General features: G+C 45.8%; 1 protein-coding gene across 6 annotated transcripts; it reads left to right on the top strand.

Moving 5' to 3' along the window:
* Positions 1 to 9,938: 9,938 nt before the first annotated feature.
* On the top strand, positions 9,939 to 22,454 carry GFI1 (growth factor independent 1 transcriptional repressor). Of its 6 annotated transcripts, XR_004058756.1 has the most exons (8): positions 10,672 to 10,846; positions 13,251 to 13,464; positions 13,783 to 13,965; positions 15,790 to 16,277; positions 16,394 to 16,531; positions 18,491 to 18,656; positions 20,171 to 20,240; positions 21,022 to 21,157. XR_004058756.1 is itself a non-coding variant. In XM_010353459.2 (7 exons), the coding sequence occupies exons 2-7, from the start codon at positions 13,350 to 13,352 to the stop codon at positions 21,198 to 21,200; spliced, it is 1,269 nt and encodes a 422-aa protein (XP_010351761.1). In that variant the 5' UTR covers positions 9,939 to 10,138; positions 13,251 to 13,349; the 3' UTR covers positions 21,201 to 22,454. The 6 variants fall into 6 exon arrangements, 5 of the variants coding, with proteins under 5 accessions (XP_010351761.1, XP_010351753.1, XP_030791667.1 ...); XM_010353459.2 differs by lacking the exons at positions 10,672 to 10,846; positions 20,171 to 20,240 and adding an exon at positions 9,939 to 10,138 and having other exon boundaries at positions 21,022 to 22,454; XM_010353451.2 differs by lacking the exon at positions 20,171 to 20,240 and having other exon boundaries at positions 10,680 to 10,846; positions 21,022 to 22,454.
* Positions 22,455 to 27,795: the final 5,341 nt, after the last annotated feature.

The raw sequence follows: 27,795 nt of genomic DNA, 5'->3' as shown, positions 1-27,795 counted from the left end.
ACCCAGAAGGCAGACGTTGCAGTGAGCCAAGATTGTGCCACTGCATTCCAGCCTGGGCAACAGAGCAAGACTCCGTCTCAAAAAAAAAAAAAAAAAAAAAAAAAAAAAAAAAAAAAGAACAAACCTGAACAATAGAAAAGTTTTCCTAGATGAGCAAGACAACTCATTTCTAGTGTAGAAAACAGAAAGGCATGCATTATTCCATATGCAGATAAGATAATTCTTATGATCTGAAACTCAGATCCGATAAAACCCTTTTGGCTAATCACTGTCAGAAAGATTTGATATTTACAAAATAAAATATATTTTATATTTGCAAATTTACATTTGGTAGGTATCTGGTAGGTATTTTTCGTCTTTTAATTGGTTTAGAAATAACAATGTTATAAAAGTCACTTTGTTTAATTACCTCCCTGTACATCACAAATAATCCTGGGGGTGTGACAGGAAGTAGCCCTACTCATACTAATAACTCACGATTAAATTAAGATTTTTTTCTATTGGTGTTAATATTTTAAATTTTGTTTAATGTTAAAATTATGTCAATGTCAAATCTAGTTGGATTATTTGGAAGTTCATTGTACCATTCCTTGAACTTTTTAGTTGGATTATTTGGAAGTTCATTGTACCCACTCTTTAAACTTTTCTCTATTTGCAAATTTGGGGAAATACTCTTTTGGTCCTGTTCTATGGATGTGACCTTGTAGGGTCCCATTTGTGTGCTATGCAGACTCAAAACAATTTCCTGGGGTAAAACTTACACCTGACTTTGGTTTTCCCTTGTGGGTGAGAAAGCCTTTGATACAGCCGGCTGTTCTTAGGTACCTCAGCTTTCACAATAGGTCAAACCTACCTTTGAATTGTCTATTAAGGCATATGGATCTGAATTCAAACAACACAGAATAGAATTCCAGGATTTCGCTGAGAGCATAATCTCATCCTGTCATCAAATATTTATTAAAAACTCAGTAAGGAGAAGCAATTTCAGAGAGGATTATTTGAAGCATATATCAGCTTATGCACTTTTTCAGACAGTCTAGTCTCAAACATATCTGTGGATTAAACCAGATCAGTAGACAGCTGGTACGTTGCTAGACAGTGTCATAGTTTCCCAAAGTATAGTTTTTACCAAATTGCACTTTCGTGTGATGTCAACAATGTATATTGAGTGTTATGGGAAATAACTTTTGTTGCATCTGTTTTAAGATTGTATAAGAACACTATTCATTTCTATCACAATAACTACTGTTCAGGATCGCAGCGGGAAATATGTCTGTTCTTTCCCGTACCAAGAATAGTTAATAGTCGTAGTTATCTCAATTTTGTGATTAAGGAGAGAAGTGGGGGAAGGAGGGAGGGAAGAGAGGGTAAGAGGAAAGGAGGGAAGGAGGGAGGGAGGGAAGGAAAGAAGGAAGGAAGGAAGGGAGAGAGGAAGGAAGGAAGGAAGGAAGGAAGGAAGGAAGGAAGGAAGGAAGGAAGGAAGGAAGAAGGAAGGAAGGAAGAAAGGAAAGAAGGAAGGAAGGAAAACATTTCCACCTACCCTCCAACTTCCTCCTCAAAGAATTCCAGCAAAAACAATGAGTAGTTTGGGTTAGAGAAGCATTGTGGAATATGCCAAATGCCTTTCTATAATCCAAACTGCTAAATGCTTCCCAAACCAGAGGCAAAAATATTTTTGTGCAAAAAGTAGATCTTATTATTCTGCAGTCAGTAGAATATTTTGAGGCTGCAAAATCCTAACCCCAGCCTCATATCAGGTGGGTTTCAGAACTATAGTGGCAACTGTGCAAAGTGCTGATTGGTCAAAAGAAAAGTCCTGTGTCCCAGGCCAGACAGCCATCTCAGAGGCCTGGGATAGAAGGGAAACATTCTTTATTTATTCTCTCCTTTATTCAACTTCCTTCCTACATCACTTCTGAGTTGAAGGAGAGCAGAGACCCCATATCCAGTCTATGTACCTCACATCTGGCATGGCGTAGGACAAAGATTGTTCAGTAAATATTTGTTGAATTGAACTGTACAACTGAGTCCACAAACTCTGTCCTCCTTTAGGACATGTGCCAGCATTGGGTCTTTCCATTCTTCAGGCCTCAGTGACTGCTTTTAAACCAACCTCCATACTGGTCACCCCTGGGTCAGCATCCTGAGCAGAGTTTATCCCTAGTGTTTCTTTGTTGCCACCAACTCATTATTTCTTCCACTATCGAACAAAGTGACTGTGAGGTACATGAGCAAATCTCTGATTTGTACAGAAGTTCTGTTCATTCTCCAGCTGATGCTGGGTCGGGGGTATGTGTATGTGTGTGTGCGGGGGGGGGGGGGTGTGTGTATGTTCGTATGGGTTTTTTTTGTTTTTTTGTTTTTTTCAGATGGAGTCTTGCTCTGTCATCCAGGCTGGAGTGCAATGGCATGATCTTAGCTCAATGCAACCTCTACCTCCCAGTTTCAAGCATTTCTCCTGCCTCAGCCTCCCAAGTAGCTGGGACTACAGGTGCGCACCACCACTCCAGGCTAATTTTTGTATTTTTAGTAGATATGGGGTTTCACCATGTTGGCCAGGCTGGTGTCGAGCTCCTGACCTCAGGTGATCCACCCACCTTGGCCTCCCAAAGTGCTGGGATTACAGGCGTGAGCCACTGCACCCGGCCCTTCATGTGTTTTTATTAAAGCTCAAATGAAAACTCATGATAGTCCCTACTGATAAATTGCTCCTTGCCAGACAGTAAGAACAGTTGAGAATATTTTAGGAAGAGGCAATGATCCCCTAACACTTCTCTACCAGCCTCAGCTCAGATGAACTGCTTGGTTTTATAGGGACACAGACCATGACAGCTGGAAGTGACCCTTGGAAAGCCTCCTGTGGGAGATAAGGTCCATGAGCTGGGGAAGGCAGCCTGAGTCTCTCGGGTCTAATTGGGATATCAGAAATCCATATAAAAATGGCCGGGCATGGTGGCTCATGCCAGACATGGTGGCAGGTGCCTATAATTCCAGCTACTCAGGAGGCTGAGGCATGACAATCGCTGGAACCTGGGAGGCGGAGGCTGCAGTGAACCGAGATCGCACCACTGCATTCCAGCCTGGGCGACAAAGCGAGACACTGTCTCAAAAAAAAAAAAGAAATCTATATAAAAATGCCTCCTGGCAAGTCTCAGGGGCTGCCTGTAGTGCACAAAGCTACTGCTCCTACACTGAGAGGCCTTGAGGCCTACATCCTGTAGTAGTCCAGGGTCTAGAGTCAGGCTGGCCTGCGTTGGATCAGGACTCTGTCCTTCTCTGTCTATGTGATTTGGGGAAGGCAAGCCTCTCTGAGTCTATTTCCACAGCCTGTTCAATGGGATGGTTAGAGATAATGTATCTAAAAAGGGCCTCCAATAGTGCCTGTTGCAATAGTGACAATAACTAACACTTAGTAAATGCCTACTCTATGCTTTACATGTATTAACTCATTGAATCTGTACAAGAACCTATGAAGTAGGTGTTGTTATTGTAACCATGTTTGCAGATGAAGAAACTGAAGTACAGAAAGGTTAAGGAACTTGTCTAAGGATAGAAGAAGGCAGAGCCAAAATTTCCAGACATTAGAAATCTGGCTTAGAGTCCATGCTCTTAATTGCTACATTCTTCTGCCTCTTAGCTACTGTGGTATTTATAATTTTTCTTGGCAGGGGTGTAATTATTACAACCATTCAGGAAAATTATTTGTCAATATGTGTCCATAGACTTGACAAAGTTCCTAGCCTTTAGCTGGGCATGGATGCTCACACCTGTAATCCCAGCAGTTTGGGAGTCCAAGGCAGGAGGATCACCTGAGGCCAGGAGTTCCAGACCAGCTTGGGAAACATAGTGGGCCTCCCTCTACAAAGCAAATATACAAACACATAAAAAACAAAACACAACAAAAGGGAGGTTCCTAACCTTTGATCTAGGAGGGGAATCACTTCTGGTTATCAATCCTAAAGAAAGAATCCTACATATAGAAAAACCCAGGTGCAATTAAAAAAAATCACAGCATCATTTATAGTAGGGAAAAAGGGAAATAATCCCACTGTCCAGTAACATAATAAATAAGATCACAGCACATCATCTAAATGGACAATTATACAGTATCATCATAGTATGTAAAATACATACCTAGACTCTTTTTTTAAGACTGGGGGAAAACACTCTGAAATGTTACTAGAGGTTGAACTAAGGAAGTGAGATATGGAGCTGTATTTTTACTTTTTATTTTGTTTACTTTACAAATGTTCTATTGAATTAACATAATATGCTGCTTTCAGCAACTTAAATGCTTTTTTTTTTTTTTTTTTTTTTTGAGACGGAGTCTTGGTATGTCACCCAGGCTGGAGTGCAGTGGGACGATCTCGACTCACTGCAAGCTCCGCCTCCCAGGTTCACGCCATTCTCCTGCCTCAGCCTCCCGAGTAGATGGGACTACAGGCGCCTGCCACCACAGCCAGCTAATTTTTTTGTATTTTTAGTAGAGATGGGGTTTCACCATGTTGCCCAGGATGGTCTTGATCTCTTGACCTCGTGATCCACCCGCCTTGGCCTCCCAAAGTGCTGGGATTACAGGCGTGAGCCACCACGCCCAGCCCGTAAATGCTATTATTTTCTGACCTTTGGATGAGCAGCATGCCCGCCAAGTCCACACTGTTGGAGTGATGGGTTGGGCCTTGCAGCAGAGGGGGAGGGAATGTGTCTCTTCTCCACCATCCCATCCTCATCACCTCTCATGTCTGTGACAGACACGTGACTTTTGGCTCCAAGCTTTTCTACCCTATGCTGGATGTGAAACAAGTAATGTGATTTGGTGGAAAGAAATAATATTTGGAATCAACAGATTTGGTTGGAACAAGAAAGCTGCTAGTTATCAGAACCTGGGCTTCTTAAACCACTGGTGTCTCCCACTTTTTTTCCCTTCCTTTCACATGCATGGACCACTGGTGTCCTTATCCATAAAATAGAAATGACCAGAATGCCTACCTTGGAGAACTCCCAGCATTTCCTTCTCTTCCATGAGGCCCAGGACAGCAGCAGAGGTGGAACACCCAGTGGGCTGCATCTACCTATTACCGGTTCACGCTGTCCTTTTGTCTGTCTGTCTCTTTGGGCGAGCCTGAGGGTGTTCATGTGAGCTGATCCTCCAAGCCCTGCCTCATGCAGACAGCAGTGGCCAGAGATTTTCAGAAGCCTCAACTCCCACCTTACTCCAGATACGGGGTCATATATTTCCTCTAAGGGAGTTGTGTTTTGTGAGTAATTTTTAAAATTTACAATATATAGGCTGTACTGTTTTAAAGTGAAGTGTTTCATCTGGGGTAGGGCGAACTAATTACCAAACATACTGGAGGAAATGATGAAAAACTCGAAAGAAAGATAATTTTTGCATTTTCTCTCGTTTCATTTTCCATTCACCAAGCAAACTCTACTCCTTTTTTTTCCTATAAAAGTTCACACTAGGTATGTTTCTATGAGGAGTCATATCACGCAGCCCACAGTAAGATGACACTTCATTCAATCTATTCTTAGGAACAATGTAAAAATATGTATGTGGTGAGATTAACAATTTTCTTATTTGAACTCTGAACACCAAAGCTGACAGCCTCCTCCCTCTTCAGATGTTTGAAATCCTTTATGTAAAAGCCTAATTTAAGCTTTATAGTAATAGAAAATATTTTTAAATATAATGAGATTTAAATATATCAGTCCCAAAATGTTTATTAAAAGCAAATAATGTTTTTCTTCATGTTTGAAAAGTAAAAAATATTAATACAAAGTTGGTTCTTATACCATAAGTCTTCTTCTATTAACTTGTTTATCTCCATGTTTCTCCTTTACTTCATTTCCCAATTTTTGCATAAGCTGGTACAAAAAAACATTATCCACTTCCCACAAATGATGGTACCATTAAATAATATTCTGACTTATGGTGTCAGTGGAATTCTACTTTGATAGCCTGCTTCTTATAAGAGTAGAAGGGGATAATTATATTACCTATCATTTAAGTTAAGGCATCACACAATTAACACTTTGCATTTATTTCCCTTGAATTAATATAATTAAAATATATGTAATTCTTATTTCAATTTGACTACACCTATCATGACAGCTAATCCAAAGATAAAAATTAAATAGTTTGTTAGTATACATGAGGATAAAACCATGGCAATATGACAGGGTGTGGCTCTAACAAGTACTTCCTGTACATAAAATAAAGACCAGTTCTATATCTGGTCTTTAATCCAGGTCTAACTTTTCCTTAGTTTATTTTTGTAGTCTTTTAACTGTTAAGTGATATGAATTATTTTGGCTTATGCATTACATAAGCTCCATCCATAAAACTTGTTCTGGTATGTATCAAGGACCATAAAAATAATCATTGTTGGATCTAGAAATTTCACCCCTAAAAATATATCCTAAGGAAATAATTCCAAATGTAAGGAAAGCTATATTCAAAAATGCTTTCATTGTATTACTTAAAATAGTAAAAAACGGAAACAAGCTAAATATTAAGATGAGAGTGACTGAGTAAATTATAGTAAACTAGCTGATAGAACTTTTTTATAGCAATTGAAAATGATGAAAGATGGTATATAAAAAGCAAGGAAAATGATTGTCATTATTTTTATTTAAATAATTTTTACTATAAAAAGTTTATATTCCATTAAAGAAAATAGGAAAATAAGGACAATAGAAAAAAGAAAAATAATAATAATATTCAGGGGGAAAAGCAGACTACTCAGTTGTATCTGTGATATGATTAAAATTTTTGTTAAATAATAGAGCAAGAATACTTGAAAGTTGTTTTACAGGGTTTCATTTTCTTATCAGATATATGTAGCATAATTTGTAATATATTCTTATTTATATTATTATTTATAATATACAAATAATATAGCATAATTTCTTATATGTTTATATTTAAAACTCAGAAACCCTCATTGGAACATTGGAACCCTCTTGCTGCCAAAATGCACAGGTAAAGAGTGCAATTTAAAAGATTGCTCCAGTGGGCATGGTGGCTCATGCCTGTAATCCCAGCACTTTGGGAGGCCGAGGCAGGTAGATCTCGAGGTCAAGAGTTCAAGACCAGTCTAGCCAACATGGTAAAACCCCGTCTCTCCTAAAAATACAAAAATTAAAAGGGCATGGTGGTGCATGCCTGTAATCCCAGTTACTCAGAAAGCTGAGTCAGGAGAATCGTTTGAACCCAGGAGGTGGAGGTTGCAGTGAGCACAGATCATGCCACTGCACTCTAGCCTGAGCAACAGAGAAAGACTTCATCTCAAAAAAAAAAAAAAAAAAAAAAAAAGATTGCTCCACAGTCTTGCATGGTAGGTACCAGTATTCCGACTTTACAGGTGAGAAACAGGCTGGAAGTTGAGCTAACTTACCCAAGGTCTGAAAGCTGGTACTAGCAGAACAGAGATTGACAATCACATCTTACTAGCTTTAAAATGCCTAAACTCTTTTTTCCCTTCCTGGTATCATCATGGTGAGAATCAAATTAGGCAAACATAGAAATGTATGCTGGAAATGGGGGTATTACCCCTTCCTAGGGTTTCAGGATCACCCACTTTTCCCATGCCATCCCACAAAGGACATAGATCATAATTGTAAAGCTTTGTGAAAAAATAAACAAGAGACTGGTAATATCCTGTTACAATTTTCTTTTTGAAAATGTCTCAGCCAGGCACAATGGTTCACGCCTGTAATCCCAGCATTTTGGGAGGCTGAGGCAGGAGGATCATTTGAGGCCAGGAGTTTAAGACCAGCCTAGGCAATATAACGAGACTCTATCTCCACCTTTTTTTTTTTTTTTTTAATGTCTCAAATCTTCTGTTGTAGGGAAATTCTGATCTATGAGAGGCTGCTTGAAATAAATGGGCTACTGGCCAAGGCTTGGAAATGTTTGTAGTATGAGAAAGTCAGTTGTTATTTGGCAGCTACAGATACATTATTATTGCTATTTAGAAACAATTAGTAAATTACTGAAAATTCAGTAAAAGTAAAATTATTTCTTTGGAAAGACCCTATTTACAGAAAATTGTGCCTCAGATATGCATTTTGCTTACCATTAGATCTATTTCAGTTCCAAAAGAACATATGGAGAGAGAGGAGTCTTTGTAGCTTCTAAAAATGTTCATGAAGGAGTGGCTTACTCTCTTTGCCCTTAGTTTAACAGAAGCAAGAGGTAGTTTGGAGAAGCAGGAAGTCAGAGGTGGGTTCGTTATATCATTATTTCTAGTCCTAGCTCTTCACTGTTCCTTGGCAAGTTTCTTAACCTCTCTGGGTTCCCCTCTTCTTACCTTTCTTCTATTCTTCCCCAAGTGTGGGAGTCACACTTCAACACTGTAAATCCAGGAGTGTTGTTAAATTTGTGTTGAATACTTGTTAAATACTTTTTAAACATGTATTTATTTATTTGAGTTAGTACTACATACACATGGTTCAACATGTAAAAGATATAAAGGGAAATTCAGTGCCATCTCCCTCCCACCTGCTCCTCTCTGTGTGTCCCTGTTCCAGTTCTCAGTTTTCTTTTTCAAACTCAGAAATCCCAAGAGTCTGTGAAGGGCAAATGAAAAGCAAGATGACTTGACTAAATTTGAATGAAAGGGATTTATTCTAAGGTGATACTGCTCACTGCTCAAGGTGCTTATCTGCCCCCTTCAGGGGCTCCCTCAAGTTTTCTGAGACTTCAAATAGCAACACTTAACTAAACTATAAAATAGTCACCACACCTTTTCAAGAAATTTTGACTTTGAACTTGCTAATGTGCAAAGGAAATAGTCTAACCATTTCTCTAGAACTTGGTTGATAAGAAATTTTATTTTGTCCCATTTATAATTTTATTCTAAAATTTTGTGTGTTTTTTTCTGCTATCGAGTAGGAGAGAAGGGAATACAGGAAAGATTTGTTTTTGCACTACTGTGAGATTTTTATACCTTAGGCCAAGACAAAGCACACAATAAATAAAGTATTAACAAAATGTCCTTAATTTTCCTTTCTGACCAAGATTGCTTGCCTCTGCATTTATATATAAAGAAGGGATGTGTTGAGCAAATGAAGTAGGACAGCTAGGCAGGCAAGATGTGCCCAGCGCCTGGCATACAATAGAGGCACAGGCCATTGCTTAATAAAACGTGTAATTTATTAAAACATGCTCGAAGCACTGCTATACTAACCAAATATTCCCTGCAAAATTTTAAATTTACAATGCAAAATAAGAATAATTTCAAAACTATTTCTAGAAAAAGAGCTTTAAGGGCTTCTCCCCATAACAATTTAAGATTAACCTAAAACATGGTAGTTATTTTGCAAGAACTGGGGAGCACCAATCCCTTCTCCTTGTGTGTGTCTGACATTGGAGGCTTATTGTGCACGAAGTTGTGATCAAAATCCAACTCGATTCATTTTGAAAAGTAACATGACTACAACATCCATCCACTCCAATGAGCAAAGGGTGTAGGCTTTGAGTATACACAGCAGGCCACACACTATAGGTCATGGCATACAGTCTAGCGCTGGAGGTTGCTGCATTTGTTTATGTATCTATGAGCTAGGTTTTAAGTTTTTTCTTCCTGTTCTTTAATAGAATTAATTAATTAACCCCACTCATTTACTTACTCAGTCCACAGCCTTTTAAGAGCCTGCCTAGGACATAAAGATGAAGATCCAGTGCCTACCCTCATGAAACATACAATCCAAGCGAAGAAGGCTTACTTTGCAATAGTCATCAAGTTGTGCTTTTATGGCGCTTTACTGCTCCCGCCAGCACCCAGTGCCAGGGTATGACCTCACGCGGTGGCAGAGTCCGCGTGCGAGGTCCCGCTCTCCCTGGCTTGCCCCGGCAGGGCGGAGTCAGCCGAGCAGCCGCCGGCGCTGCCCCCGCGCGGCCTTTAATTTCGCAGCTCCGACCACCGGAAATTAGTCGAAGGCTGAGCGGACCCGGTCGAGGGCCGGCGAGCTCCGCGCTGGGAGGGTGTGCCCACCGGTCCCGTCGGGCGCCCGCGGGACGCGCCGCCAGGGCCCTCTGCGCCGGGGGCTCGGCGCTCGCCCACCTCTTCCAAATTTAACCATTACCTAAATCCGAAGGGAAATGAGCAAACCTCTCGGATTGGGTGTCAAGGTATTTTCAGCCTCGTTGGGCGTATTTATCCCCAAGTGTTTCCACAACAAGCTATTTCGGGGCCGCGGGGCAGGTTTCGCTCTGCGGACGCCGTGGCCACTTGCCGGGCTCCAGGCCGGCGGCACCGCGGGCCGGTGATTCACGGTCCCGACCTGGGGGTGGTGCAGCCCTAGGAGGCGGCGGGGTAGGGCGGGGGGAGCGGGTGACTGAGGCCTGAAGGGCAGGGAGGGTCCTCGGAGCGGGGCGCCCCTCACCCCTCTCTCGCCAGTCAATCTGTGTCCTGAATCTGTGACTTCTCTCGCTGCGGAAGTCTCCCTGGAGCCAAGAATAGTTCATTTTCTTTCGAGTCATTTACTAGTGCCTGAGTGTACGGACCTCCAATTTCCCCCATCCCCTGTCGATCCACAGGGAGAGAACTGGGAGGACGACTAAGGGGCGCGCGGGACGGGCTGGAAAGACCAGGTCCCCCACCCGCCTGGCCACTTGCGCAAAGGAGCGCGCTCGGTCGCCCGACGGGGGTTGGGAGCAGGTCTGGGAGGGCTATGCGAGCGATTCAGTAACGCTCAGGAAGTGAAGCTTGTGGTTTTGGGGGCTGAGCTCGGAAGGAGAATTTTTTTTTTTAAGTCAGAGAGACAGAGCAGTCTCTCCCTAAAGCAAGATTCCGTTTGAAAACTCTCCTAGCGCGGTGCCCGCGCCCTGACCCCGCAGGTAGGTCCGCCGAGCCTGTTCTGCGCCTCCTGCCCTGGTGGGGGCGGCCGCGGGGACTCTCGGAGCGCTGGCGCTGCGGGGGCGACCAGAGGGCGCGGGCGGGTTCCCACCTGCTGCGGACCGCCGTGCGGGAGCCCCGAGAGCTCCGGCAGCTGGGTTTGGACGCGACCCGCGCAGCGAGGCTGGAAATCTGGAGCCGGGGGCGCGCAGCAGGCGGTCTGGTGGTTCGGCAGGGGAGCCAAATCCACCCGGGAAGGAAACATCTGGTGGGGAGGCGGCGGCAGCTGCGCTCGGGAGGCCGCCCCCTTAGCGCCCTCGGCTCCCGCCTTCCCGGGCCCGGACGGTGAGGAGAGGCCTGAGCGCGCGGACGGGCCGCCCCACCTCCCGCGCCAGCTGCAGCGCGGGGTTGCCTTCCCACGCGCTCGGCCCAGGCCCCGGGGCCCCTATCTCCTCCAAACTCTGTCCCTCCCCACAGGAACCAGCAAAGCGGGCCGGGGTGCGAGAGAGGCGTGGGCTTACAGCCCGGGTGGGAAGGCGGCCTCCGCGTCCGCCTGGTCTCTCGTGGCGCCAGCCCAGACCCAGCTCCAGCGCTGACAGTTACCCCGACCCCATCTGTCCCGCTCCCAGCCAACGCGGGGCCAAGCCGCAGCGGGACCCTCGGGACAACGCCACTCCGTTTTTCTTTTCTTCCGAGTTTCGCTGCTGTTTAAAGAATTGGGTTTGGAGTTTGTGGCGTCTAATTGTACGGATGAGAAGTGCAGGAAGCGGCAAAGCTCTAGCCCTAGGAGTCAACCCGGAGGGAGGCCGATGGCACCCTCACCCCTAGGGGTATTCTGGCGCTTAGGTAGCGGGAAACGTCGCTGGTGCCCCGCCACACGTCCCAGGCGTCTTTTCTCCCAGGTCTACTCCCATTCCTCCGGAGAAGGGGACACAATGGGGCTGGGGATCTGGGGCAGGGGGCCTGCACCCTACAGGGACCAAGGCCCCTACGTAGGACTCATTTTGAGCTGAGAGCGCCAACGGACAGACGTAGACTGTCTGGCCGGCATCTTGCCTAGGAAGCCGAGGGGCTCCTAGTCCGGCAGTGGAAACAGCGCGAAGCGGCTGGGACTGCAGGTCCTGCCCGGGCCCAGAGTTTCCAGCACCCTCGTTTCTGAACCAGCCAAGGCCACGGAGAACTGCTGTACTGTAGCTCACGTGTGAACCAGGTCCCCATCGCCTTCACCCCGGGAGGAAGGCAGATTCGTTTACCCCAGACCACCTCGACTGTGGAGCCCCGCCCCCGGAGCCGGCTGGAGCCTAGTGGCAGGCGCAGTCACGCCCTCCCGCAGGGCTCAGATTTCGACCCGGTATTAGGTGAACTGATTGGGGGTTAATGAGAGCGACGCCCCGGGCAGCTAGTCCCCTCCTAGGCCCGGGCCCGACTCCTGCTATCTGCCAAAGCAGCCTGCGCGCTCTGGCGTCCTGTCTGATTTGTCTGCTAAATTATCGGTGCACTACCGACTCGGGACACCTAGCATTTCCCAGTCAACGTTCGCGGATCGGGCTCCACTTCCCTAGGACAAGATTTTTTGGTGAGCAGAAAGGAAAGTGCTTTTACCCAGGACCTGATTCCCGAGGTTAGGTTTCCATGGTCCAGGATGGCTCGCCGCAGCCTCGACCGGTGCCCGCCGCACCCGGGAGTCCGGGGCCAAAGTTTCTCCTACGTGGGGCACGAGTGAGGGGCGAGTGAGATCACCGGATGCGAGTTTCTCCCGGGGCGGGGGTTGGCCCTCTGTTACTCCCCTCACTTTCCTGTCCCTTTGCTCTCCCACCTCTTTTCTCTGGCCTTTGCTGTCCCCCCCGCCGCCCCACAGTTTTATCTTGTGTTCCGTTTCCCCCCGCCCCCTGCCTTTTCACTCCAGTTTGTAGCTGGCTCTGGGATGTCTTGGCTCCTTGCCCCTTCCGGGTCCTCGACCACTGGGCATCCCCGGCCCCTCAACCGATCCGCGTGTCCCCGCCCTCCCTCGCCAGCCGTAAAGCACAGCCAGGCAGGCACTGAGTAGCTGAGTTGGGGTAACCTACCCGATGGGAACTACGGCTTTCCAGAGAGTTTGATTGCCAGAGCGAACTTGGCTAGGAAAGGGGAGGAGCTGGGGGGCGTGGGCAGGGAGGAGGAAAGGGGCCTGAGCCAGGGCCCAGGGACAGGTTTTACCGCTGTGCGTGTCAGTGGCGGCAACGACGGCGGGTTCGCGCCACCTGTCCAAGTGCCACCTGGTAAGCGCGGCGCAGCGGGGCCAAGCCCCTCCTCCCGTGGGCCCTCTGCGCTCCTCCCTGGCCCGCGCTCTCCCTCCGCCTGGGTGCCCAGTCCCCCGCACCGGAGAGTACTGACCCGCGTTTCCACCCGGTTTTCTTTCCCTCTCAGGTCTTCGCCGGGCTGGGGCTAAGCAAGCCCTTGGAGTGACCGTGGGTGACAGCGGCTGCGGGGACTCTTGGGGCGCAGTGGGGAAAGCGCCGGACCACCATGCCGCGGTCATTTCTCGTCAAAAGCAAGAAGGCTCACAGCTACCACCAGCCGCGCTCCCCGGGACCAGACTATTCCCTCCGTTTGGAGAATGTACCGGCGCCCAGCCGAGCAGGTGCGAGGCGCGCGCGGGCCAGGCCGGGCTGCTCCCGCGGACACCGACTGCACCTCGATACACCATTAGTCGGGAGCTGGGAGGGGCTGCCCCAACGTCCCCTTTGCTGCCGTTTTTGTTTCCTACTGTGCTGGTTCCTCCGGGTTTGTCTCCTAGGTGCCACGGCCTCTCTGCGTCTGCCCTCGGATCCGAGAGGGTTCCCGGCCGGGGTCTGGGTGGAGAGGGGAAGATGCCCTGGTCGGGGAATTGGGGGAGCCTTCAGAACCCTCAGACTCAACTGGTCGCAGCCTGAGCCCCTCACCTGCCTCCTCTCTGCAGACAGCACTTCAAATGCAGGCGGGGCGAAGGCGGAGTCCCGGGACCGTTTGTCCCCCGAATCGCAGCTGACCGAAGCCCCAGACAGAGCCTCCGCATCCCCAGACAGCTGCGAGGGCAGCGTCTGCGAACGGAGCTCGGAATTTGAGGACTTCTGGAGGCCCCCGTCACCCTCCGCGTCTCCAGGTAGGAACCCACTGGGAACCTCTGGGGCGGGAGCTGCAGGGACCCGGCAGTGCTGGGGGAATCGGGGCGACCTTGGGCGTAGATATGCTAACGGGGAGTTGGAGAGTCTTTCCAGGAGGAGGGAGCTGATTCGTAGGGGAAGGAGGCATCCGTTTTCTCTGGGACCTGGACAGCTTGCCCGCTGGGGCTGCTGCCTCCATCCCAGGCGGAGGGAGCCTAGCTGCTCGTCGCTTAGATTCGTTTGCGCGTAGCTGGCCGGTGACGGAAAACAAACCAGTCGTTTCTACTGGCAGCAACGCCGACCTTTCATTTTCTGACCAGACTTGATTGTTTTATAAAGTGCTAGGATCCTTCAATCTAGACCCCAAACCTCAAACAAACGGAGACCAGGGCAGAACAGGCCAGGCAGAGGAGTTAGGCGCTGGGCGGCAGGGAGGGGGCAGGACGAAAATCTCAGCCCGAGGCTTGGTCTTCACAGGCGCAGATTGGGGGCCTGTTTCATTTTTCGTTTTGCCAGACTAACCCAGCCTCAGGGGCCTGCTCTCTGGGTTTCATTTCCAGCGAGCAATCCAGCTTCAGGCAAACTGCACGTTGGGTGGGGGCGTCTCGGGTCCCGGCCTGGGGAAGGAATGATCAGACCAGCCGGATTCTGCCAAGGGCCGGTTATATCCAGAACATGTTTGCTGGTTTTAAAAGATACCACCACCTGTCCCACAATCAGTGAGTTGACTTGGCGAAAACCATAGCTCCAGCAAATGTGTCTGGGAGCCGGCGGCGGGAGGATTCTTCCTGCCAGGGCGTCAAGTGGCTGGGCAAGGACTGGGCGCGCCCCGCACCATCCGAACGAAACTCCGGGTACAGCCTCTCACTGAAGTGGCCAGCCTGAACTGGAGAGTGTGTGTATGTGTGTGTGCGTGGGCCCTTTGCACTCCTCCCTGGCCCGCGCTCTCCCTCCGCGGGAGAGTGCGCGTGCACACACACATACACACACATTTGTAAATGCTGTATGCACTCACATGCATTGGGGTCACTAGTTTTAGCAAAATTCACGTGGGTGGGGGCGTAGCAGGCCACTAATTCAGAGAGCCGTCTCCTTGCAGGTGGTGGCTAAACCTTACGAGTTATACAGTTATTCTCTGAGAAATTCGAGTTCCCTGCCTCCATCAAACCAAAACAGGAATGGGGAGTATTTGGCTGGCAATTTAAGCCCAAAAGCCCCTTTCCTGCTGCACCTTTGCTACGTACACTGGGCACTTAACTTCGTGAAATCTTAATACCTTCGGGTTTATTGAGATGCCAGCCTTCTGGGTAGTTCGGGGACGCATTTATGGACCCTCTCCCTCCTTCCTTGTGGATTCCGGGAAGAAAAAGAATTGAGTGGGAACAAGTAGGGGCTGGGAGAGTGCCTGCGCTGGTGGCTGGACCCTTCCGCCCCTGAGTGCTCTGCGGGGCCGAACGGCCTTCTCCTCCCTAACAGCTCAACTCCGGGCATTTATAGACGCGCCCTTCCCTATAGGATCTCCAGGTGCGCGGGTCCAGCCAGAAAAGATCCTCGGAACGTCGAGCGCTTCCGCTGCCCTCGCATAGAATTTTCCTCTCCCGAGGTCTTTTCAAGTGATCCGTTTGCTGCTCTGCCTTCTATAGTGGCCTGCGAGGTCCCAGGGCCCGGGCCGCGTTTTACCCTGGGGCGCGCCTGGCGCACCCAGTGTTCTACAAGCGCTGGGTGCCCCGCAATCCGCGAACACGCCACGCCCGCAGCCGCAGCAGGGCGGCCTCCGCTCTGCCGTCTGAAGCCTGACCGGACGCTCCCTTGTGCCTCCACAGCCTCGGAGAAGTCGATGTGCCCATCGCTGGACGAAGCCCAGCCCTTTCCCCTGCCTTTCAAACCGTACTCATGGAGCGGCCTGGCAGGTTCTGACCTGCGGCACCTGGTGCAGAGCTACCGACCGTGTGGGGCCCTGGAGCGCGGTGCTGGCCTGGGCCTCTTCTGTGAACCCGCCCCGGAGCCGGGCCACCCGGCCGCGCTGTACGGCCCAAAGCGGGCTGCCGGCGGCGCGGGGGCCGGGGCGCCAAGGAGCTGCAGCGCAGGGGCCGGTGCCACCGCTGGCCCTGGCCTAGGGCTCTACGGCGACTTCGGGTCCGCGGCAGCCGGGCTGTATGAGAGGCCCACGGCAGCGGCGGGTTTGCTCTACCCCGAGCGTGGTCACGGGCTCCACGCAGACAAGGGCGCTGGCGTCAAGGTGGAGTCGGAGCTGCTGTGCACCCGCCTGCTGCTGGGCGGCGGCTCCTACAAGTGCATCAAGTGCAGCAAGGTGAGGCTCCCGAGCTCACCACCTCGCCTGCCCTGCGCCATGCTTCCCCTACCCCGGCCTCACCTGCGCCCCTCGGCCCCTCTCAGCGGCCTTCTCTCCGGCCCCACCCGCCTTAGGTGTTCTCCACGCCGCACGGGCTCGAGGTGCATGTGCGCAGGTCCCACAGCGGTACGAGACCCTTTGCCTGCGAGATGTGCGGCAAGACCTTCGGGCACGCGGTGAGCCTGGAGCAGCACAAAGCCGTGCACTCGCAGGTAAGCGCGGGGCACCCCGCCCGCCGTGCGCGGCCCTGCTCAGAGATCTACATCTCGGTGCAGCACCAGCCACCCTCTGCCTGGAAGTTCTCTTCCCAGCTTCCCCCAGTTTCCTCCCCCAACCTCTCCGCTGCGTCCCCTTGCCCTGGTGCATGTGTGTAGGGAAAGGAGGATGGTGGCCGGCTCAGGCCTTGAGGCAGCCCTAGATTTTGGTGTCACACCACGGTGAGCCTCGAGAGTGTGATCCTCATTGTTACTTTGGGTTTGAGGTAGGTTTATATGCACTGATTCGTGCTGCTGATATATCAGACTTATTAGCTCTATTTCTTTGTGCCTATTCTTTTCACCAAATGGTTGTCACTTAATTTGCATTGACCCCTCTCGACTGAAAAGGCGGAAATCTCAGCTCATTTAGAGCATCTAGTAGCATATTTACCCCGCTATTCTTTCCTCCCTCCCTCCCTCCCTGCCTGCCTTCCTTCCTTCCTTCCTTCCTTCCTTCCTTCCTTCCTTCCTTCCTCCTTCCTTCCTTCTTTCTTTCTTTTCTCTTTTCTTTTCTTTCTGTTCTTTCTTTCAGAGTCTAGCTCTGTTGCCCAGGCTGGAGTGCAGTTGCACAATCTCAGCTCACTGCAAACTCCCCCTGCCAAGTTAAAGTGATTCTCGTGCCTCAGCCTCCTAGGTAGCTGGGATTACAGGCACATGCCACTATGGCACAGCTAATTTTTGTATTTTTAGTAGAGACGGGATTTCGCCATGTTACCCAGGCCGGTCATGAACTCCAGGCCTCAAGTGATCCACCCGCCTGGGCCTCCCAAAGTGCTGGGATTACAGGCATGAGCCACCATGCCCCACCCCTGCCATTTATTCATTCATTCATTAATAAATATTTGTTGCCTAACTTCTAGGTGCCAAGTACTTAAGAATCTTACAGCACATCAGGTCCTTGACAGCATGCTCACATGGAAATTATAGTTTAGCTGAGAGATGGAGAGTAGATGAGCAAGTAAATATACCAATAGATATCTCAGGAGAATGCCTACTTGTAGCTAAAAAGAGTATCAGCCCGTGGCGGGGCACGGTGGCTCAAGCCTGTAATCCCAGCACTCTGGGAGGCCGAGGCGGGTGGATCACAAGGTCAGGAGTTCCAGACCAGCCTGGCCAAGATGGTGAAACCCCGTCTCTACTAAAAATACAAAAATTAGCTGGGCGCAGTAGCATGTGCCTGTATTCCCAGCTACTTGGAAGGCTGAGGCAGGAGAATCGCTTGAACCTGGGAGGCAGAGGCTGCAGTGAGCTGAGATCATGCCACTGCACTCTAGCCTGGGTGACAAAGCAAGACTCCATCTAAAAAAAAAAAAAAAAGAGTATCAGCCCATCTCCCCCAGCACTTACACTGGCTGTGGGGAGGTGGCATCTCAAGTGACTGAGGTCTAAGCCTCCTGTTGAGGAGGGTGGAGAAGTGTGTGCTAATGGGTGTCAAAAAAAGCAGGGTGTGGATATGTTTTTGCCATGGGGTGTGGAAGGTTGTGGGTGAAGAACATTTTGGTAGAAAAAGTGTTGAAGGGCCAGGCATGGTGGCTAATGCCTGTAATCCCAATACTTTGGGAGGCTGAGGCGGGCAAATCACTTGACGCCAGGAGTTTGAGACCAGCCTGACCAACATGGTGAAACCCCATCTCTACTAAAAATACAAAAATTAATCAGGTGTGGTGGCATGCGCCTATAGTCCCTGCTACTCGGGGTGGGGGGGCTGAGACATGAGAATTGCTTGAACCTGGGAGGCGGAGGGCGCAGTGAGCTCAGATCGTACCACTGCACTCAAGCCTGGGCAACAGAGGAGACTCTGTCTCAAAAAAATAAAGAAAAAGTGTTCAAGGGATTTTAGGGTCAGCTCAAGGGTGAGGAGAGCAGCAGTCTAGTTGACCACAGTAGGAGTGCCACATCTCTCTCTCTCTGCAGGAACGGAGCTTTGACTGTAAGATCTGTGGGAAGAGCTTCAAGAGGTCATCCACACTGTCCACACACCTGCTCATCCACTCAGACACTCGGCCCTACCCCTGTCAGTACTGTGGCAAGAGGTTCCACCAGAAGTCAGACATGAAGAAACACACCTTCATCCACACTGGTAAGCTGAAGGCCCTTGGCTTGTAGGAAACACCCTGAGGCCAACATTACTCCTCTTCTCTTATTTCTGGCCCCAGTGAGTGGTGGATGAGGCCTTTCTGATGGAGTTTTTCCCTGCTCTGTGTTAAAGAAAACAAAGGGGTGGGTTCTTAGGTTCATTTATAGGCATCATTCTCCCCAGAGCTGCCTTGATTTGGGGTTGTGTCTGAAAGGCCACTCAGCAGGTCAGCTCACAGTTACTCTATCCTTGGAAAGAACATTTTCCTTTAGGTTAGCTGCTTCCACTGCTGCCTGCTCTGGGTGAAATATGAAGCTCCAGGGTCCTCTTAGAGAGTTGCTCTAAAGCTTACCTAGAGATTGAGGACTTTCTCTAACCACCGGGCCTTTTGTGGGAGGGACTCTTGTGGCCTCTCCGGCTGCATTTTCAGGAGTCTGAGAGCTTATTCTGATTGAAGAGGAACAAATAATGGCAAATATGATTGAACTCTCTGCTAAGCATTTTTTAAATGCATTATTTCATTTTATGCTCACAACAACTCTGAGAGGTAGAGACGACAACTTCTCCCCATTTTAGAGATGAAAAAAATGAGGCCAGGTAATCTGTCCAGGGTCATACTGCTAGCAAATGACAGGGCCAGAGCTCAAATTCAGGTCTGACCTCTCAAATGTCCACTCTTGACCACTGTTTATTGTATTTTATGTTCAGAGTCATGAATGAGGTTGGTAGACACAGAAAGCTTCTGTTCACTTATTGCCCTTTTCAAAATATCTGCAAGTTCATGCCATAATAATAATTCCTTACCTATTATAACGCTTTACAATTTACAAAGTACTTTCAAATCTATCATTTCATTTGATTCTTATTGCCACTCAATAAAGTAGACAGAGCTGCTCTTACCATCCTGAAACTCAGAGAGAGTGAATGATTTATCAAAAGTCAGACTGAATGAATATTGGAGCCATGTAATGCTCTGGCTTTTAATCCTGAACTCTTTGCCTAACACTTTATGTGCAGGTGGGAGTTTTAATGCCAAGAACACTCTAATAGTCAAAAGACATTTACATGAGACCCAGAATTTCTGAAAATTTTATTGTAGAATATGAATACTGATTTAGAACAAATCACAGTGTATTCTAAATGCCCACCCTTGATGTTTATAAATATACTTGGGTAATGTATATATTTCCATTGAAAACCCAGAAGAGTATTCTACTTTAATCATTCCCTCTTACCTGAAATGTCCATGTAATTCACTCCTTATAAGTAAGATATTCAGGACACTTATCAAAATGCAACTAGGATCTTGACTGAATAAAACATTAAGCCCTTATCAAACATTTACGTTATACCTAGAATTTGTTTCTCAGATTTGTTTGACCCTAAAAGGATAGAATACATTTTGATGGGTGGTTTCTTATCGAGGAAATCTGAAGCATGAAAACAGAAAAGAGTGTAGCAAAGAGGACAGAGGGTTCCTCACAAACAAACTTCATCTATTTTATATTTTTTCCAAGGCTGAGCCCTGACTGTAATGCCATGCTGGGCTATTTGGAAATTCATGCCATTTACCTAACAACACATGAGGTAGGGAACAAGACAAAACCTTTTTGTGTTCTCTTATGTATTAATTTGTGGTGAAGAATTGCTGGTATATAAAGAATCATGTTATTAACCTCATAAAATTAAGGAAAAATCAAGACAGAAAAGTATCAGCTACCTTAATACTTTGTGGCCCAATGTGGATTTTTAAAATAAGATATTGAAAAACGTATCCTGCACATGTACCCTGGAACTTAAAAAAAGAAAGAAAGAAAGAAAGAAAGAAAGTCAGTCCATGTTAAGATGTTTTTTCAGATATTCTCTGCTGTCCTTTAAGAACAAGAAAGAAGACAGGCTCACTGATCCATACAAACTAACACCCACTTGGAAATTCAGATTTGAAAACTTCCTCTGAATTAGAACGGAGTCACACGGTTTTAGGACAGCTTCCTCCCCCTTCCTGTTGAACATCTGCTCTGGGTGTTCATGGCTTATAAAGTCAGGGGAGTCCTCCCAGGGTAGATTCAGCTGGGGAGGGCACATGGCCTTTGCTCTGTTTCCGTTTAGCAGGAAACCGTTTGAGGCCTTTGGCTGGGAACCCCCACTCAGAAAGTCTCCCTTTCACCTGGTGCACCCATGGGGCTTCCAGGGACTCGCATTGCAGGCTGGGAGTCAGTTCATGTTGCAACACGTCACCCTCCAAGTTGCTTGAAGGCCTTAGACTGTGGTGCAGCCAGCTGCTGCCGAGAGCATGTGGGTCACAGTGGGTCCCCTCTAGCTTTATCATAGGCTCATACTTTCTCCCCTCCCACTCCCATCCCCACAGGTGAGAAGCCTCACAAGTGCCAGGTGTGCGGCAAGGCATTCAGCCAGAGCTCCAACCTCATCACCCACAGCCGCAAACACACAGGCTTCAAGCCCTTCGGCTGTGACCTTTGTGGGAAGGGTTTCCAGAGGAAGGTGGACCTCCGAAGGCACCGGGAGACGCAGCATGGGCTCAAATGAGCACCCTGGCTGGCTGCAAGCAGCAGCTACACAACACTACGGAGGGCAACCTCCCTGCTTGCCACCACTCTGCTCCCTGCTTGCCACCACTCCCTTCTGACTTTCCAGACCCCAGGTCCAGTCTGCAGATCCCACCAGGGTGCTCCTCCTTGGCCTTACCTCCTGGAGCTGCCAGAGGAGATGAGGTACCTTTTCAAAGTGCAGCCGAGAGTGAGAACCAAGCGACTCTCTAGGCTTCGGACACAAATAGGCTCCTCTACACCTGAAGACAAAGGCAAGGTCAAATGGGGACCAGAATAAATCTTAGACCCCACAGTCCCTCCCATTTCCAGCCCTAATCTGCAGACAGGAATGCCCTTCAGGTTTCTTCCCTCCCCCTCTTGACCTACCCCAGATATTTGTGTGGAAGAGGAGGAATCACCATTTACAAGGTGGACAAATGCTAATTATTTTTATCTAGAAAGAAGAGTGAGTGTTAACTTTTATTTTTTTTCCTTCTGGGGAGTCTGTTGACTCCTTTCTTCTGGGTGCTGCCTATAAATCTTGGAGGAATCATTTCTCCTCCTCAAAAACTGATTCAGAAACTGACTTGGGGAAGGAATTTAATACTTTGAAGTCATGAGATGCACCATCAAGGCTACCCCCAAGAAGGGGCAGAAGAGAAGTTGGTGATGAGAGGGGATTAGAGGTCCTCCCTTCAGGAGGCCTGTGAAAGCCTCATCAGTGGAGATAAAAGCACAAGCAATGCCTGTGGACAAGATGTCATTCATTCACTCAGCAAATGTTCATGGATCACCGGCTACCAAAGTACCAAGCACCGTGCTAGGTATTGGGGAAGAGAGACTGAAGTCATAACCCCTGACTGCTCCTTAAAAGCTAACGGTTGCACCTCCAAGTGGCTGGGTCTTGGAGGGAATTCTGAGAAGACAACAGAATTATAAACCTTCCCTTTTGGATTTTATCAGGTGTTAAAAAAAAAAAAAAAGTAGCTGAACAGTTACTTCAAAGATATGTGTGTATATTGTTTTTTATTGTTAAGCTGATATTTTAAAAATGTCTGAGCTAGCAGGCATGTGGGAATGAAGGCTCTGTCTTCAACTCTTTGATCCTCCATGTGTACCATAGAGGGGGGAAAAAGTGGTATTTTCACTTTGATGAGGTTGGTAAATATTTTTAGATCTTCTGGTATGCATTATGTTTGTTAATACATATTTATTAGAGTGATGTTTTAAGTTAATAAAGTATTAAGACTATTACAGATTGCCTTTCCTTTAGGCAGGGAATTTGGGGAAGGCCTTTGTTTTAGTCTGTGGGGGAACAGTGGCACTAAAGGAAACTGCAGTGGAGTATAAAAGTGAAGCAGATAAGCTAATATCCAGAAGAGTAAAATCCAATTGCTCTGGTTTCCATATACTTTCTCCTTTGCTCCTATACCTCAGAGATACTTCTTTCATAAGAGAAAAACTAGGAGGTGAACAAAACTAAGCTTCTACCTTGTAGAGCCCCTGATGGTTCCACAGGCACATAAGTAAGCTCTTTCCTCTGCAAATGTCAACATATTTTTTTATGGGCCCGAAGGCTCCCAGATGAATAAAGAAATCACAGGTTTTAGGTCTAGGTTTTAGTTTTAGTCACAGGTCTGTCACCAACACATCATGTGACTTGGGTAAATCTTTTGACTTCCCCAATACTGGTTTCCTTGATCAAGTAATACGGAGACAGCTCTGTCATTCCAGTCCAACCCTGACTGCTCTGATTCTGTGGAGACTGGAAAGGAGAAAAAGTATGAGATTGGTTAGCTGCCTCCCCTAATGCAAGTCACAAATCTAAAGGCACATGAGGATCTGGGTTATTTCTGGTTCTGTCCCACCTGTGGGAGCTTTTTGCATAAGTCAATCCTTTAAGAGAATGAAACCAGAATAAAGTCCTGGCCAAAATCCCTACTACTAGTGCTTTAACACCTCCCAGCCAGACATTCAGGGTATGCGTGCCCCATGCTGAGTACCAGCAGACTGCCCATTTCCAACTCCAATTGATTTCACACATATGATTGAGCACCCAGTATGTGCTGGGCACTCTTCTAGTGGGTGGAGATATAGCAGTGAGGACAATGTCTTACAAAGCTTTATATATTCCTCGTTGAATCCTCAGTTCCCAGAATAGTGCCTAGCACACAATAGGAGATTAATATATATTTACTGAGATGGTAAGTGAATAAACAGAAAATAAATTCCTTCATCCCAGGGGCTGGCTCTGCTCTCTACAGCACAAAGAGAAGAGCGATTGCTTGAGAGCCTGAGAAACAAATAGAATCCACAGGACTTTCTCTCCAGGTTGGCGGGGAAGGGGGGCTTGAATGCTGCTTTTCTCCAGTTTCTCCAAATCTCAGTCCTTGGCTGTCCTCACCTGATTTCCAGCACCATGTCTTTCCATGTCAGTTTACTCTCATTCAGAATTTAAATTTGTTTGCTCTGTAATGGAGTTTAAGATAGTTTTTCAGAACTGATGGATGATGAACAGTTGCAGCGTCCAGGTACCACTTCCTAGTGTCCTGGGAGACAAACCTCCCAGTGAATAAAGATGAGAAAAACATCCTTCCCACAGAAGTCACCCTGTGTACTGGTTGGTTATTTCCAACCTGGTTTGAAAAGTGTAGAAGTTGCACTGAGGGGTAAGTAGAACTGATTGAAATCTAGGTGTCTATGCTGTCCTGCTCTTCCCTTATGACATTTAGAACATTTGGACCATTTTCGTTATCCCTGTTTATGTTCTAAGTGAGGAATTGTAATTTTGATGGTAAGTGTATGTCTTTTTTTTTTTTCTGGTAAAAAATGCATCTTGATATCCCCAGTTCAGAATCAAAACAAATTACTGTGCCTGTTACCGTGTGAAATTTGAAGATTGCAAATATCTCTCTTAATGTTATTACTTGACTCCATTAAAAATAGATTGTGAATATTCCATGTCACATTATTCATGAGGCAGGCTCTATGCCTTTTGTCTGCTGGAGTAACAGTAGAAAGGGTAACAAGAGACACAAGAGCACACCTTTGTTTCTTTCACTAAATTTTTAATAACACCTCCAGCTAGCCAGTTGGTGAAGCTCAGCTCTTGCATAAAAGTGGAAAAGCACAGCTATCTCTGAGAAGACCAACTCTTTCAGCAGCTAATTTGAGTTTGCGTTCATCTACACCAGACATGATTAAATTACCTATCAAGTGTGCTGAGCTATCAGGATTCAGGCCACGTAAAAGGTGAATTTCATCTGATTGATTTGAGACACGGATGGAACAATTGAGTTTTAAAAGCTCCGCCTTAATTAAAGGGATAGCAGAGTATCACTCCCCGGCGACTTCTTGACTGCCATTGCCCTTGAAAACTGGCTGGTGATAGTGATTTGACCCAAGTCACTTTGCTGTGTGCCTGTTTGTTCAACCTGATCATTTAACAGAAAGAAATGAACTCAGAGGAAAACCTGGAAGGACTTCACCACTTTTTACTGTGCATTTCTAGAGCACACTGTTTGTTTAAATCTGTGCTGCCATATTATTTCTATAGAAAAAACTTTTTAGGAAGTATATAATACATTTATTTTAACCTCTTTTCCCATTCATTAAGTCTGATTTTAAAAATTAAAAAGTTTAAAGAAATTGCACCCTAAATCCTTCTAGCTTAAAAGCTTATGTTCTTTTTGTATGTGTTCCTTTCTAGTTTGTTCCTTTCTAGTCTTTAGGCACATGTGCGTATATTTACATTTTATAATTTTTATCTAGATAGCTCTTTATTATATGGACACATACTTAAAATAGATATTTCACAGTGAGAATTTGGACAATTTTATAACCAAATTTTATTGAAATCTTAGTATTTTATTGGGAATCTTATCAATCATTGAGAAAAAGTCTTTTCTGAAGTTCCATGTTATTCGCTTTTTGAATAAAACATTTTAGGCGTACTGGAAATTGCAGAGAATAATAAACATCAGTGTACCCACTGTTCTGCCATATTTATTTCAGATTTTATTTTTGAAATAACATGTTACAGGTATAGTTGAATTTCTCCTGGGATATGTTCCTCTCTAGCTCCATTTCCTTTCTCCTCAGAGGCATCCATTATACCAAAATCAGTATATATAATTTCCATGAATATTTGTATGCCTTTAATTTATGCATAATTCCATAAGTAATATATAATTATATAAGTATATAATATAATATAATACAATCGTATTCATATTTATATATAAATATATAATTATGTAAATATATAATTTAGCATATTTTAACTTCATGGAAATGGATTACAGTTTATACTTCTGCACTTTTCTGGTTTTTTTGCTTAACACATTGTTTTTGAGATTTATCCATGTTGATATGTGCAGTTTACTTCCTTTATTTTAACCACTGCATATGGAATTCCATGGGATGAATACTTGGTAATTTATTCTCCTGTTGGGAGAGTTTGGGTCATTTCCAGTTTTTCCTATTACAAATGATTCTGAAGCAAACAACCTTTTGTGTATCTCTTTTGTGAGAGATTCTTTAGGATATATTCCTGGGAATGAAAATGCTGGATATTACCAAACTGCTCTTCAAAATGGTTGTTCCAATTTACAGTCTCCCCAACAATGTAGGAGAATTCCTGTTACTCCAAATCTTACCAACACTTGGTATTGTCAAACTTTAAACATGTCTGCCAATCAGATGGATGTGAATGTCATTGTAATTTGCATTTCCTGATTCCTAGTGAGACTGAGTATCTTTTTATAAGTTGATGGGCCTGACAGATTTCCTTTCCTATGAAATGCCTCTCCATGTACTTTGTCCATTTTTCTGTTGTTTGTTTGCTTTTCATCAATTTGTTCTTTAAATATATTCTAAACACTCACTGTTATATTAGTTAAATGTGTTGCATACTTATCCCAGTCTATGGTTTGCCTTTTCACTTTGAAGACAGGATTTGTTTGCTTGTTTTGTTTTTGTGTGTAATCAAATGTATTAGTCTTTTCCTCAATGGTTTATGCTTCTTACATATCAGTTAAGAACTCTTTCCCTAGCTGGTGGTCATTAGATTCCCTGTATTTTCTTCTAAAAATGTTTAAATTTATGCTTGTAACATTAGGTTTTCTTTCTTTTTTTTTTTTTTTTTTTAGATGGAACCTCGCTCTGTCGCCCAGGCTGGAGTGTAGTGGCGCAATCTTGGTTCACTGCAACCTCCACCTCCCAAGTCCAAGCGATTCTCCTGCTTCAGCCTTCCAAGCTGAGACTACAGGCATGTGCCACCACACCTGGCTAATTTTTTATTTTTAGTAGAGACAGGGTTTCAACACGTTGGCCAGGATGGTCTCAAACTCCTGACCTCAGGTAATCCACCCACCGCGGCCTCACAAAGTGCTGGGATTACAGGCGTAAAAAATTAGCTTTTTAATCCACTTGTATGTGTATAGTATAAAGCAGGACCTAATTTTAAAAATTTTCTTCACCATTAGTAATGGATAATCAATTATCCCAACATTATGTATTGCTATTTTCATCCTTTTCCCTCTGACTGTAATGCCACCTCTGTCATGTGTCAAGTTTCTATTTCTGTATGGTTCTATTTCCAGGCTTGCTGATCTGTTCCACTGGTCATTTTGTCTATCTCTGTGCCAAAGCCATAGTGTCTTAAATAATTTAAGTTATAATAAACTCTTAATAGCCAGTAGGGAAGGCTGCCTTGTGATCTGTTTCATCCTCTTCAGGAACATCCTGGCTACCTTTGGCCCTTTGTTCTTGCATGTGAAAAACTCTGTTGGAATTTTGGTTTGTATTACATTTATTAGGAGAGAACTGAAATTATTTTGCTATTGATTCTTCCTATATATAAATATGGTATATTGATTACTTATTTAATCTTCTTTTATATCTTTCAATAACACTTTGTCATTGTCTGCATAATTTAATTACTTTTTAAACTTATTTTCCTAATTCTTTTTTTGAAAATTGAATTTTGTAATTGCTGATGTATGGGAGCAAAATTAATTTTTCTGTATGTTGATCTTATATCCTACAACTTTGCTGAACCCTCTTTTTTGTTTTTTGCAGATTATTTTAGATTTTCAGAGTAAGATAGCCCTAAGATATTCAAGTGACAATAGCTTTATTTCATTCTTGCCATCTTATTCTTGCCTCACTGCACTGACCAGGGCTATATTGAATAGGGGCTGAATAATAGGCATCTTTGTCTTATTCCCTTATTCCAGGGAAATATTTTTAGTTTTTCACAGTTTTATGTGATGTTTTTGGTAGGGTTTGGTGATAACTTGTTAAAAATGAGGTTAGGAATTTCTGTTTCTGTTTGGTAAGAATTTCCACTTGTGTACGTGTGTTTTTAATCAATGGGTATTTAATTTTATTGTATGATTTTTCTGCATCTATTGAGAGAATCAATATATTTTTAATATTTTATCCTTTAATTTGTCAACATGGCAAATGATATTTATAATTTACTCTAATGTTTTAAGTTATCCTTGTATTATTTGGGGAACAAACCCCCACCTAGAGGGGAACAAATTCCAACTTAGTCATTTAAACAGCGTTGCTGATTTGCTTTGCTG

This window comes from Rhinopithecus roxellana, chromosome 8 (genome assembly GCF_007565055.1).
Source record: "Rhinopithecus roxellana isolate Shanxi Qingling chromosome 8, ASM756505v1, whole genome shotgun sequence".
NCBI classification, from domain to species: Eukaryota; Metazoa; Chordata; class Mammalia; order Primates; family Cercopithecidae; genus Rhinopithecus; species Rhinopithecus roxellana.
The sequence above is the reverse complement of the archived record's forward strand: the minus strand, read 5'-3'. Positions and strand labels throughout refer to the sequence as shown.

Bases quoted from the DNA above. Each gene is read 5' to 3' on its own strand.
- GFI1 (XM_010353459.2), top strand. From the start codon at position 13,350: ATGCCGCGGTCATTTCTCGTCAAAAGCAAGAAGGCTCACAGCTACCAC. The intron at 13,465-13,782 runs GTGCGAGGCGCG...TCCTCTCTGCAG, and splicing joins ACCGGCGCCCAGCCGAGCAG to ACAGCACTTCAAATGCAGGC. The intron at 16,532-18,490 runs GTAAGCGCGGGG...CTCTCTCTGCAG, and splicing joins ACAAAGCCGTGCACTCGCAG to GAACGGAGCTTTGACTGTAA.